This window comes from Lagenorhynchus albirostris, chromosome 1, assembly GCF_949774975.1.
Source record: "Lagenorhynchus albirostris chromosome 1, mLagAlb1.1, whole genome shotgun sequence".
Classification (NCBI taxonomy): Eukaryota; Metazoa; Chordata; class Mammalia; order Artiodactyla; family Delphinidae; genus Lagenorhynchus; species Lagenorhynchus albirostris.
In genome coordinates, this window is record NC_083095.1 from 117,413,706 (window position 1) to 117,425,727 (window position 12,022).

At 36.3% G+C, this 12,022-nt stretch overlaps 1 protein-coding gene across 6 annotated transcripts in view; it reads left to right on the forward strand.

The window, feature by feature from the left end:
* The window catches only part of MINDY2 (MINDY lysine 48 deubiquitinase 2), a 116,020-nt gene that overhangs the window by 2,497 nt on the left and 101,501 nt on the right, over positions 1–12,022 (forward strand). For all 6 annotated transcript variants that reach the window (XM_060150913.1, XM_060150919.1, XM_060150928.1 and 3 more), the window contains exon 2: positions 11,862–11,919. In XM_060150913.1, the coding sequence (XP_060006896.1) occupies positions 11,862–11,919 (58 nt within the window). The remainder of the gene's footprint in view (positions 1–11,861; positions 11,920–12,022) is intronic.

Here is a 12,022-nt window from a genome sequence, read left to right on the forward strand (position 1 = left end):
CTAGGGAGTTAAATTTCATCCTATGAGCCAAAGTCCCCAGCCTTTCTGTCAGAAGGAGTAACAGATTCCTATAGGCTTTTCTCACTTCCTAGTTTCTACATAGTACTGCAGAAGTTCAGAGGAAAGAGCAAGTACCATGGTCTCAAATATTTGGGGATAGATGAGCATTGAATTGGTCTTTGAAAGACAGCATACATTTGCGTTCCCACTATATGTGAGGTACTAGAAATACAGAGATGAGTAAGATGCATGTGTGCCCTCATGTAGCTCATTGGTAATGGGGAGACAGACATATAAACAATAACCACATTGCAATGTAGAAGTTCTAAATATGCTATGGAATTACAGAGAAAAGTGTAATTGGGAGTGGAACATGTCAAGGGAAAGCTTCACAGAAGAGGTAACCTGTGTACTGGGTCTGATGGATGAGTAAGAGAAGTTCCTTCGAGGCAGAGGGAATAGTGTGTTCAAAGATGCTGAAGCAGAAAAAGGTATTTTCTATTTGGAGACTCCAACCTTGCTTGGAGTGCAGTGGAGGAGGAGAAGGAAATGGCAGTAGCAGGAAATAAAATTGATAGGTGGGTTAGACTCTGAATGAGCAGGCATGCTAAGGTACTTCGAGATTGTTTTATAAATCTTTGGCTCTTAGCCTTTTTTCTGCCTCAAGGCTATTGATGCACACAAAAACTACTCATCAGTAATCATCAGTGATTGATGGGGAGATCGATTAAGAGAAGCAAGTTTGGATAGAGCAGTGTTCTCAAAGTGAGCCAGGGCTTCTGAGGTCAGTACTGTTCATAATAGTACTCAGTTTTTTTTTGCCTTTTTCGCTCTCATTCTCTCAGTGTCAGTAGAGTTTTTCAGGCTGTATGATGTGTGATGACATAATTGCTCTGACAGTTAACAGAATCTGTGCTCGTGCATTCTTGTGTTTAAAATTTTTCTCAATTTTTATTTCTAGTATGGTAAATCTTGATAGATATAATCCACTTAAACAAGAGCTCTTTGTGATCCTAAATAATTTTTATGACTGAAGAGGGTCTTGAGACCAAAAAGTTTGAGAAATGCCGTAGTAGAGAAAAATAGTAAATAGGGTATGAAGGTAGTTGTCAGATTTCAGAGGACCCATCATTAGACATGTTTAGACTTTATATACAGCTGATAATAGGAAGCTACTATAAATTACTGGATAGAGGAATGACATAAAGAAAGGGGTCTTTTCATTTGAGATTTGACTGGAGGTGAGATTGTAGTGAGTGTAGCAGGAAGAATTGATGAGGATAGCTCTTTTGGATGGGAAATTCTCTGCCCCTTCTCTCTGTTGAGGATAATGTCACAGCCTAAATGATGAATTGATTGCTATCTGGATATAGGAAATGAAGGATGTGACACTTTTTCTAATTGGGTAATAAGGATTGGTTGGATCATTCAAAAGGTAGAGAATGTGTTTTAGATGGGAAAGTTGATGTCAGAGTTTGGCTGTGTCAGGTTGGAATTGTCTGTTAGTGGGACATAAAAATATAAATGTTCATTATGCCTCCAGAAACATAGAATGGGCCTCAGGAAAGACGTAAAAATTATGAGAAAAATTGAACTGGAGAATTATTGCATAGATATAAGTATGGTATCAGTGAGAATACATGAATTCTCCAAAGAGAGTGGTGAATAGTTCTCAACTATTTGTCATCCCAGTATATGTGAGGAACTGCAAATTGCCATTATAAACATCCTCCCTCTATTTTCTCGCTCCCTCTTCCATCCAGTTCTCCAGTAGACATAGAGAAAACAGAGGAATAAAGAGGAAAACAGAGGAATAAAGTTGCTGGGGAGAAGGGAATGCTAAGCAGTAAAGATGAGAGAGTGTAAAAGAAATCAGTATAGGCACAGTTTGAGATGTAAATGAGAACTAGAGATAGGACAAAGTCATGATAGTAGTGTGGGAGAGAGACTCTAATTTAAAAAAAAAAAAAAGGTCAGTTATCATTGTTAAATGCAGCAGCATCAAGGAACTGGTGGAGTAGGAAAGATTTTGCCAAAAAGGACAGATATGAGAACAAGGTCGCTAAAAAGTCAGGATAACATGGAGTCCTCAGAATAGGTGGTAAAATTCTCTTCAGAGGAAAACAACAACAATCTTTTTTTCTGAAGTAATGGAAGGAAGATACAAAGACAAGGTCATGTTAAGATAGAGAGACATGAAAATTGAGGACTCATTCTCCATTTTGGCAGAATAACAGATGATCTCATCAGTAATAGCTATTGAACTTGCCAGTAATTAAGGAGAGAAGTTGTAAAGCATCGAAGGGTGAATTTTGTGAGAAAATTATGTTGTGTTTTAAAGAAGTTCTCATCTCATTGAAGATTATGCCTAGGAATTTGAGGCATAAGCAGAAAGTACTCAGTGGCCATGGATAAATTGGGGTATTCTTTTAAAACTTCTAGTATGTCAATTTTGCTTCCACCCTCCCCAAAATAGTTCTCTCATCTCTGGAAATAGGAGCAGGAAGAATGTCTGGTTAGGATTATCATGTATTGGGCTTTTCAAGGGTTGATTCATGGAGAGTCAATGGAATTAAGAATTGAAAGTAAAACAGTTGATCATCTTTTTTGGGGGAGAATGAAGTAATGAGAAAAATCAGTAAGGAATTTCCTAGCAGTCCAGTGGTTAAGGCTCTGCGCTTCCACTGCAGGGGGCACGGGTTCGGTCCCTGGTTGAGGAACTAAAAAAACAAAAAAATCAATAAACTGAATACATTAGGAAGATTTGAGTGATTCAAAGGAAGTAAGTGCCATGATGATTCTGGGTGAGAGATGACAGTTAAAATGATCAAACATGGTAAGTACTGAGTTGGAAATGTTGGAGTTTTAATGAAAAGTTGGTTTAGGACTGATGGAAAGTAGGTGATCATCACTCATCTGTAAAATAGTTGAGCTGTGATAATCCAACAAATCAAGAAAGAAGGAAATCTGTTCATTAAATTTAATTCAAGCTCAAATTTCTAATTCTCTTTAGCCGACACCAGGTAAATTGACCCAAATTGAAGTCTTAGAATACATTTTCATTTTGCTTCTTTATTTTAGACTTTTTTTTTTGGTGTTTTTTTAATAGTTTTTCTTTAATCTTTCATAAAATAATGCCATTTTTTATTTGAGGGCTGTGGCCCAATTAATCAGTTGTGTTTATAAAAATCAAGTCAGAAGATATATAAAATATAAAATTTACTTTCTGATGTTATTGGCCTATGTTATAAATACTGAAGCAGAGTGATGGGTACTTGGAAGTTCATTATGCTGTTACTTTTTGGCTTTTCCATATGATTCAAATTTTGCATTATGAAACATTTTTAAAAGCTTCTGCCTTAATATTTTTATGTTTATGAAGGTATTACTTTAATAATAGAGGGAGTCCCTGCTTTGTCACACTTTTGTTTTCTTATAGAAAGAATATAGGTTCTAAGGCCCACATACTCAAAAAAATATATATATATATACACATATATATATAACTTATACTGTACATTATAATAGAAGACATATAGCATTGTAATATCTAATCATTATGTATCTAATTATTATGTAGCATTTTAGTGGAAGACTGAATGCACTATTCTGATTTAAGATGCTGGAAGCACATCCCCTCTCCTCCCTAATCCTTTGGGTGGGAAATTCTTCCTCTTCTTTCTTTGCTTAGCAGGTGCTGAGACTATCTCCTACTCCACATCAAGGGAGGAACAGCAGGATTCTTAAGCAAGTTTGTTTACCTTAGGCTTGTTGTTCCAGACATTAAACCTAGAAACTATCAATATAAAATAAAAATTGATACATTTGATTCAGTAAAAAACAAAAAACTTAAGGTTAAAAAAAAGAAAAAGGACAAAAAGATACACCTTCCCCAAAAAAACTTCACCAGGAACTAAGTCAAGTCAAAACACACACTACAAACTAAGGGAATTATCTGCTAGATTACTGTATGTGTCTAAGGGCTAATTTCTTAATTTACAGAGAGCCCTTATAAATTAGAAAGAAAAAGATGAGTGACCCAAGAGCAAAATGAGCAAAAGGCCATTAGCAGAAAATTCAGTGAAGTTCCAGCGGACATATCCTCTGTCTCATTATCACCTGCAGAGGGTGAGCTTCTTACCAGAAAGCTTTTGCTCTAATTCTCCCTCCCTCCTTGATGACTTTCTTTTCTCATACCTTTTCACAGATACCTCTTCTTACTTTTGACTAGGTTTTACCTTCTTTTTTTACTTCCTGACTCATAGGAATATTGCAATTGCACAAATTTTCTCATATTCCCCTTTTCCTAAAGTAGGCACAAAGCTCTTTTGAGGATTTCCAAGTGTATTACTTATAAAAATGGAAAAACAGATGGTGAGCTGAAGATTCCATCTTAGCCTGTGCCCACCCTGTTTGTTTTTTAATATAGATCCTGTAAGAAGAGATTAAAAACTTCACACAGTGGTAGAGTTTTGTTTACACAAAAGGTGCAAGCAACACTTCCGAGGCTTTCATTTCCAGTCTCTCCTAAGAATTAGGATTGGTGTAATATCTCTGGGTTTGTCAGATAAAGTGGATATGGGCAGATGAGATTATGAATACTCCCTGTGTTAGTTGTCCTATTAGTGATGTCCTCATTTTCTCCTCTCCCTTTGCTATGAGTAGTCCTTCAGTGGAAAACCTTCCCATTCTCCTTCCATCCTTGTCGCTGTTAAGTCCCAGGTGAAGGACATTTGAGCACAGGTGGTATCAGTAATCCTAGGGCTTTGAATAATAACAGTAAGTACTCAATTATTTTTATGTCCAGATACTATGCTAAGTATTCTACATGTATTATATGCAATTTCTCTTTTTTTTTTTTTTTGTGGTACGCGGGCCTCTCACCGTTGTGGCCTTTCCCATTGCGGAGCACAGGCTCCGGACTTGCAGGTTCAGCAGCCATGGCTCACGGGCTTAGCCGCTCCGCGGCATGTGGGATCCTCCCGGACCAGGGCACGAACCCATGTCCCCTGCATCGGCAGGCGGACTCTCAACCACTGCGCCACCAGGGAAGCCCCTATGCAATTTCTCTTTTAATTTTCTCGACCACATCAGGAAATCCTTGTGTAGATATTGTTCCTATTTTACATACATAGAAAATTGAGGTGCATAAAATGTAAATAACTTACCCAAGGTAAGTTTATACCCACTTCAGAACCTGAGCTCTTACTTCAGATATTTGGTTGGAAAGTTGAAATTCAAGGTAACAGTAAGCCTGGTGGACAATAGGCCTGGGACAAACCAGGGTGGAAGAAGAGCTAGTGATAAAGTCAGAGAAGCAGAAATAGACTTCACGATTCCTTAGAACAAATCCTGGGGATCTGTTCTTTGTACAGATTCCTTCTGTTTTTAGCTCCCTGTGTTTTATCCCATGTCCTCTCAATTATCTGACACTTCCAATTTCAGAGCCTTTCTTGAGTTCTGTGGTGAACGAGCTTGCCTTTACCATCAAAGTTTATTAAGTATTTTCTTTGATATTTTCAGTAGTTAAGTTTTCTCTCTCCTGCCACTACCCTAGTTCAGGCCACTTTCATCTCTCTTCTGGACTACTTTAGTAGCCTTTTAACTGTTCTTTTGTCTTATCTTATTCTCATCTGTCTTTCAAGCAATTAATATAAATGTTTCACTGTCACTTTTTCTTTGGGTATATTTTCAGCATGGTAAGCTTGCTGAGCTGCTTAAATATAAGTCCAGTGAAATTTGAACTAAATATGCCTTTTTTAAAAAAAGTTGTATTTATTTATATTTATTTATTTTTATAAACTTAGTTATTTATTTTTGGCTGCCTTGGGTCTTCGCTGCTGCACGCGGGCTTTCTCTAGTTGTGGTGAGCGGGGGCTACTCCTCGTTGTGGTGCGTGGGCTTCTTGTTGTGGTGGCTTCTCTTGTTGCAGAGCATGGGCTCTAGGCACACTGGCTTCAGTAGTTGTGACTTGCTGGCTCTAGAGCGCAAGCTTAGTTGTGGCGCATGGGTTTAGTTGCTCCACAGCATGTGGGATCTTCCCAGACCAGGGCTGGAACCCGTGTCCCCTGCATTGGCAGGCGGATTCTTAACCACTGCACCACCAGGGAAGCGCCAAGATGTCTTCTTTTATTATACATCTTTTACTGGGAAAATTTCACTGGAAAAACATTCTTCATTGTTCTAAAACCTTTGAATTGCATATAAAATAGGACATTCTTGAAAATCTAATACATGTGAATATATCTGCAGTTTCTGATGGTTTTAAATAGTTTTAAATAGGCCTCGATATTACTCTGAGAATGGGGTCTAAGTTCTGATAAACATTGAGGGTAAAGGTGTTTCAAATTGGCCGAAGTTGAAAGTTGTCTCTTACTAAATTTTCCTGATTTGAAATACTGATGGCATGTAGAAAGTCAGTTAGATTTTTAGTATTTTTAAGTACAGTAATTATTCTTAATAATAAATGAATATTACCTCTAAGAAATTAGAATATAAAGCATGATGTATAATAGCTTATAATACATGTTTATTTGCTGGAGCCAGAATTAAAGGCATGTTGAAAGGATCCTTAAGTTTTTTAGCCCTTATTTTGAAAAAAGCTGCATTTCGTCTCTTTGATTCCCATTAATAATACTTATATTATAATTTCTTCACAATTTCAACTTAAAAAAATTACGAATACTATATGATTTGCCACATATTCAAAATCAGTGAAACTTGAACTGAGAAGAAATTTTTTTTTTTGGACGTGCTGTGCTGCTTGCAGGATCTTAGTTCCCCAACCAGGGATTGAACCCGCACCCCCTGCAGTGGAAGTGCAGAGCCCTAACCATTGGACCACCAGGGAATTCCCAAGAAATTGTATGATTTAGTGATCCTTTTTACCATAAGTAATGCAAAAACAGACTACAGCACAGGAATCAAATAATTCACGGACAAATTAAAAATATTTGTCTCCTGGGACTTCCCTGCATGGCACAGTGGTTAAGACTCCATGCTCCCAATGCAGGAGGCCCAGGTTCGATCTCTGGTCAGGGAACTAGATCCCACATGCATGCCACAACTAAGAAGCCTGCATGCTGCAACTAAGGAGCATGCGAGCCGCAACTAACGAGCCCACCTGGTGCAACTAACTAAATATTAAAAAAAAAAAATTTTGTCTCCTGAGTTCCAGCTCAACTTTCTGTTTGAATGTCAAACTAAATTTCACACTTATGAAGCAGACATCATTTTCTTCTACAAACTTACCTTCCCTTACCAAATGTCTTATTTTTATTAAATATATGGATCTTAAGTTTTAGAGTTCCCTGAGCCTTAGAGTCAACTTCAGTTTTTCTTTTCCCATCATCCTTCACTTTTCACTGGTCACAAAGTTCTGTCAGTTCTTCATTTAAAATATATTTCACGGGACTTCCTTGGAGGTCCAGTGGTTAAGACTCTGTGCTTCCAGTGCAGGGGGCACGGGTTTGATCCCTGGCTGGGGAACTAAGATCCCACATGCTGTGCAGCACAGCCAAAAAAAAATACACACGCACACACATATATATATATACATATATTTCAGATAACGTTTTATATAAGATTTCATTGAAAGAAAGTGTTGCTGTTTTTAGAAGTCTGTATATTAATTTTGTATCTTGCAGTTTTACCAAATTCATTGATGAGTTCTGGTAGCTTTTTGGTGGTGTCTTTAGGATTTTCTATGTATAGCATGTCATCTGCAAACAGTGACAGTTTTACTTCTTTTCCAGTTTGGATTCCTTTAATTTCTTTTTCTTCTCTGGTTGCTGTGGTTAGGACTTCCAATACTATGTTGATTAAAAGTGGTAATGGGAATTTCCTGGTGGTCCAGGGGTTAGGAATCCGCACTTCCACTGCAGGGGGCACAGGTTCAATCCCTGGTCCGGAAACTAAGATCCTACAAGCCACACTGGATGGCCAAAAAAAAAAAAAAAAAATGGTTGAGCATCCTTGTCTTGTTCCTGATCTGAGAGGAAATGGTGAAATGCTTTTCACCATTGAGTATGATGTTAGCTGTGGCCCTGTCATAAATGGTCTCTATTATGGTGAGGTATGTTTCCTCTATACCCACTTTGTTGAGAGTTTTTATCATAAATCGATGTTGAATTTTATCAAAAGCTTTTTTTTCATCTATTGAGATGATCATATGATTTTTTGTCAGTTTGTTAATGTGGTGTATCACATTGATTGATTGTTGCAGAGCACGGGCTCTAGGGTGTGCTGTCTTCAGTAGTTGTGACACGCGGGCTCCAGAGCACAGGCTCAGTAGTTGTGGCACACGGGCTTAGTTGCTCCGCAGCATGTGGGATCTTCCCGGACCAGGGCTCGAACCCGTGTTCCCTGCATTGGCAGGCGGATTCTTAACCACTGCGCCACCAGGGAAGCCCCAAACTGTATTTCTTGAGTACTTATTAATTGGTATTCTAATTAAACATTTAACAATGTTCTTTGGCTGGTCATTTTCATACTTACCATTAGCTATATAGAGTGTTCCTTATTTCTTTGTTATTACTGGGTCCCCTGCATTTTTTTCCCACCTCTCCCCTATATCATAATTATAGGCATCAAAATCTTGGCATATCACTTTTGAGATGTTTTACATTTCTGTTCAGGATATTAACACTTTAAGCAGGTTTTGTTATTTTTATTTTTGGTCTCTCTTGAGTCTATTCTCAAGTACACTTCACTCTTCGAATGACTAAGAATTACAGAATAATTGGGCTGGATTAATGATGTTTTATCCTATAGTTGAATATATAGAGTTGTAGTAGCTATTTTCTTTTGTTAATTTAAATATTCTTTTGTTAATTTAAGTGTTTAGTATTAAATATTTTATTTAAATATTTTAATAGAAATCTAGTTAGAATAATAAAATATTTATAGGATAGGACATAATTTATTTTCCTAGATAATAAAAGCTTCATTTTATTTGGACTCTATTAATTTGAAACTGTGTGTGAATATGTACTGAGAAGTTTTGGTCAAATTTTAGGAAGAATATTTAAACTACTTAGAGTACCTTCCAGATGTCCTTGAATACATTAATTTACTTGTAAACAATATGTTATAGATTATTACTAAAAGAGGACCATCTGAGAACCTAGGTCATACTTCATTTGTTTGTCTGCTTTTCATCATAAGATTTAAAATTTAGAGATTCAGACAGAATGCCACAATTTAAAATTCTGTATCCTTAGCTAACTTTCCCATAACCTGTTTTTTCTTTAATAGACTCTAAAGAGACAAAGGAAAGAAAGTCTTACGATCATTAACAAAATCTTCAGCATTTGCTTTTGTGGTGATGGTGGTAGAGGGAAGCAAAAAGAGAAGCAAGCATTCAGGAAGATCATTTTGTGGTTAAAAAAAATTAAGATCTGTTGATGGCTCCAAAGTATTAGTGGGAGGGAGGCAGACATTTCTTCACTATTATACTCTTTTGTCCCTAGCTTTAGTGAACATCCATAATATTTTGTTGGCTAAGATTCGGGAAATGAATATACCGCTCAGTATGCTTGGGAATAGTTAAAATATTTGTGTATTTGTTGTCCCACTTCTAAAATCTCTATAAAGGTTGTCATTTCCTATTTCAAATGTTTGAAGCAAGACATGATAGGCAGTTGTTATTATTTGGAAATTTCAAGACTAAACCCTGAAATCATCTATTTGTAGAAATCTAGGATTGTAGAATGTATTTCCCAAATACATACACTTGTTAGTGCCTTGGTTTCTTATTGACAGTTTTATAGTGGGATTACTACATTGACCAAAAGAGGATAAGCTATTTGTTTATGGGATTTTCTGGTGAATATATTTCTGCACTGAATTTGTCTGGAATAAAAGAATATATAGGTCTCATTTAAGAAGCATTGTTAGGTGAAAACTGGACTTTCAGAGTGGTCTGACAGTTATTCAGAATGTAAATATTCACAGTGTATATAAACTACTGGTTTAAATATCAGACCTTCAAAGTGGTATTGAAACACCTTGATAAAATATTATCTAAAAGCAGTTAAGATCATCTAAAGCAGGGATCAACATACTTTTCCTGTAAAGGACCAGATAGTAAATATTTTAGGCTTTGTGGGCCATATCGTCTCTGTTGCAGATTCAGCTCTGTTATTATAGGGCAAAAGCAGCCAAAGACAGTACATAAACAAATGAGAGTGACACCCAATACAACTTTATTTAGAAAAACAAGCAGGGGACTATAATTTGCCAATGAGTTTCAATTTGAAAAATATGCTCTTTATGGGAACTCTCTGTACTTCCTGCTGAATTTTTCTGTAAACCTAAAACTGCTCCAAAAAAAATGTCTATTACAATTTCTGGGACTTCCCTGGTGGTCCAGTTGTTAAGACTGTGCTTCCACTGCAGGGGGCATGGATTCTATCCCTGGTCGGGGAACTGAGATCCCGCATGCCATGCGGCGCAGCCAAAAAAAAAAAAAAAAAAAGTCTATTACAATTTTAAAAAGTGTCCTAGAAAATAAGAATAATTTAGAAACAAGTAATGATCAAAACCTCCATGGCAACTCTTGGTTTTCACTGAGTGATAAAGCCACTGGATGACTAACTCATAAGTACCAACTGTCATGTATGCTTTCAGAGGGTCTAAAACTGTTCTGTTTTACAGGGATCTTTTTTAGCACTTACTTTATTCATTGATTAAAACAAAAAATTGTGACATACTGTTACTACATTTGGTAACATAAAGATCCAGAGCACCTTCAATACTTGTTGTTGGAGAAATTGCTGATTTAAAAGATCCTGAAATAGTAATTCCTGAGGAATTTTTAATTATGCTGCTGTTCTGTCATTGCTATGTTAATTATTTTGTTCGAGTTTGCATCTTACAGTACTTATTTTTCTTCCATGAATATACCAAGGAGTATGCTTTTCAATAAGTCATCTAAAATATTTACAATCATTGGCTGTAATATCTGTGTAAATCATCTGATAATTCATTTGAAAAATTCATTTAGACTGTGTTGCAGCTGACATGACTTTTGAAACTTAAATATGACTATAACGTATATATCTACTTTTAACCTTTTTATTGTGACATATAGCGCATACAGAAAAGTACATAAAACAGAGATGTCCAGTTTAACAAGTTATCATAAAGCAAACAGTGGAACTACCATGCAAGTCAAGATATAGAGCATTGCCAGCACCCCAGAGGCCTCTTACGTGTCCTGTTACGACTATAATTCCTTCTCTTATCCCTAGGGTTAACCACAGTCCTAATTTTTATAGTACCCATTTTCTTTTCTTTATACATATACAGCTCTAAACAGTAAAGTTTAATTTTGCCTGTTTTTAAATTTTACAGGTTGACTCATATAGTATGAATCCTTCAGTTTATGACCATCCTTTATACTGTATTCATTTTAGCTACTCAACAAAAAAAAATGGCCCAGGTAGACTGAAGTAATGGAATACTGACCTGTGTTAAGCCTGTCTTCAGTAAAACTGCTGCATGGGTGACCTGTCAAAACATGTTCGGTGCCTCTTCCTGCCCTTAAACTGTATTTTCTATCATGCAGGACACTGCTGCAGGTACATAATGACAATCAGGATGGGTGACGAAAGGCATAGCACTTGGCTTTGAAAATAGATTTCTCATTGACTCTCTGAGATCTTGTATCACCCTGTAAATTTTATGGTGATAGGATTGGCTTTGTTGTATTAAAGATTAGTTACAAAGATTTTTAAATGTGAGTGTTGTATACCTATAGTAGATACATATAATACACATACATACTTGTGTTTCTGACTGAAGAAACACTTTAATTATCTAAAACATTTGATTTTATAGAAAAATACTTTGTTTTTCAGGTGAAACTTCCACCGATGATGGAAATCATAACTGCTGAACAGCTGATGGAATATTTAGGTTAGTGTTGAAAAGTGAATGATTTTTATATCTCTTTCAAAATAAACCAAAGTTTTCAAAGCTAATATATTACCAAATTTCACCTTTTTGAGGCTATTTTTAA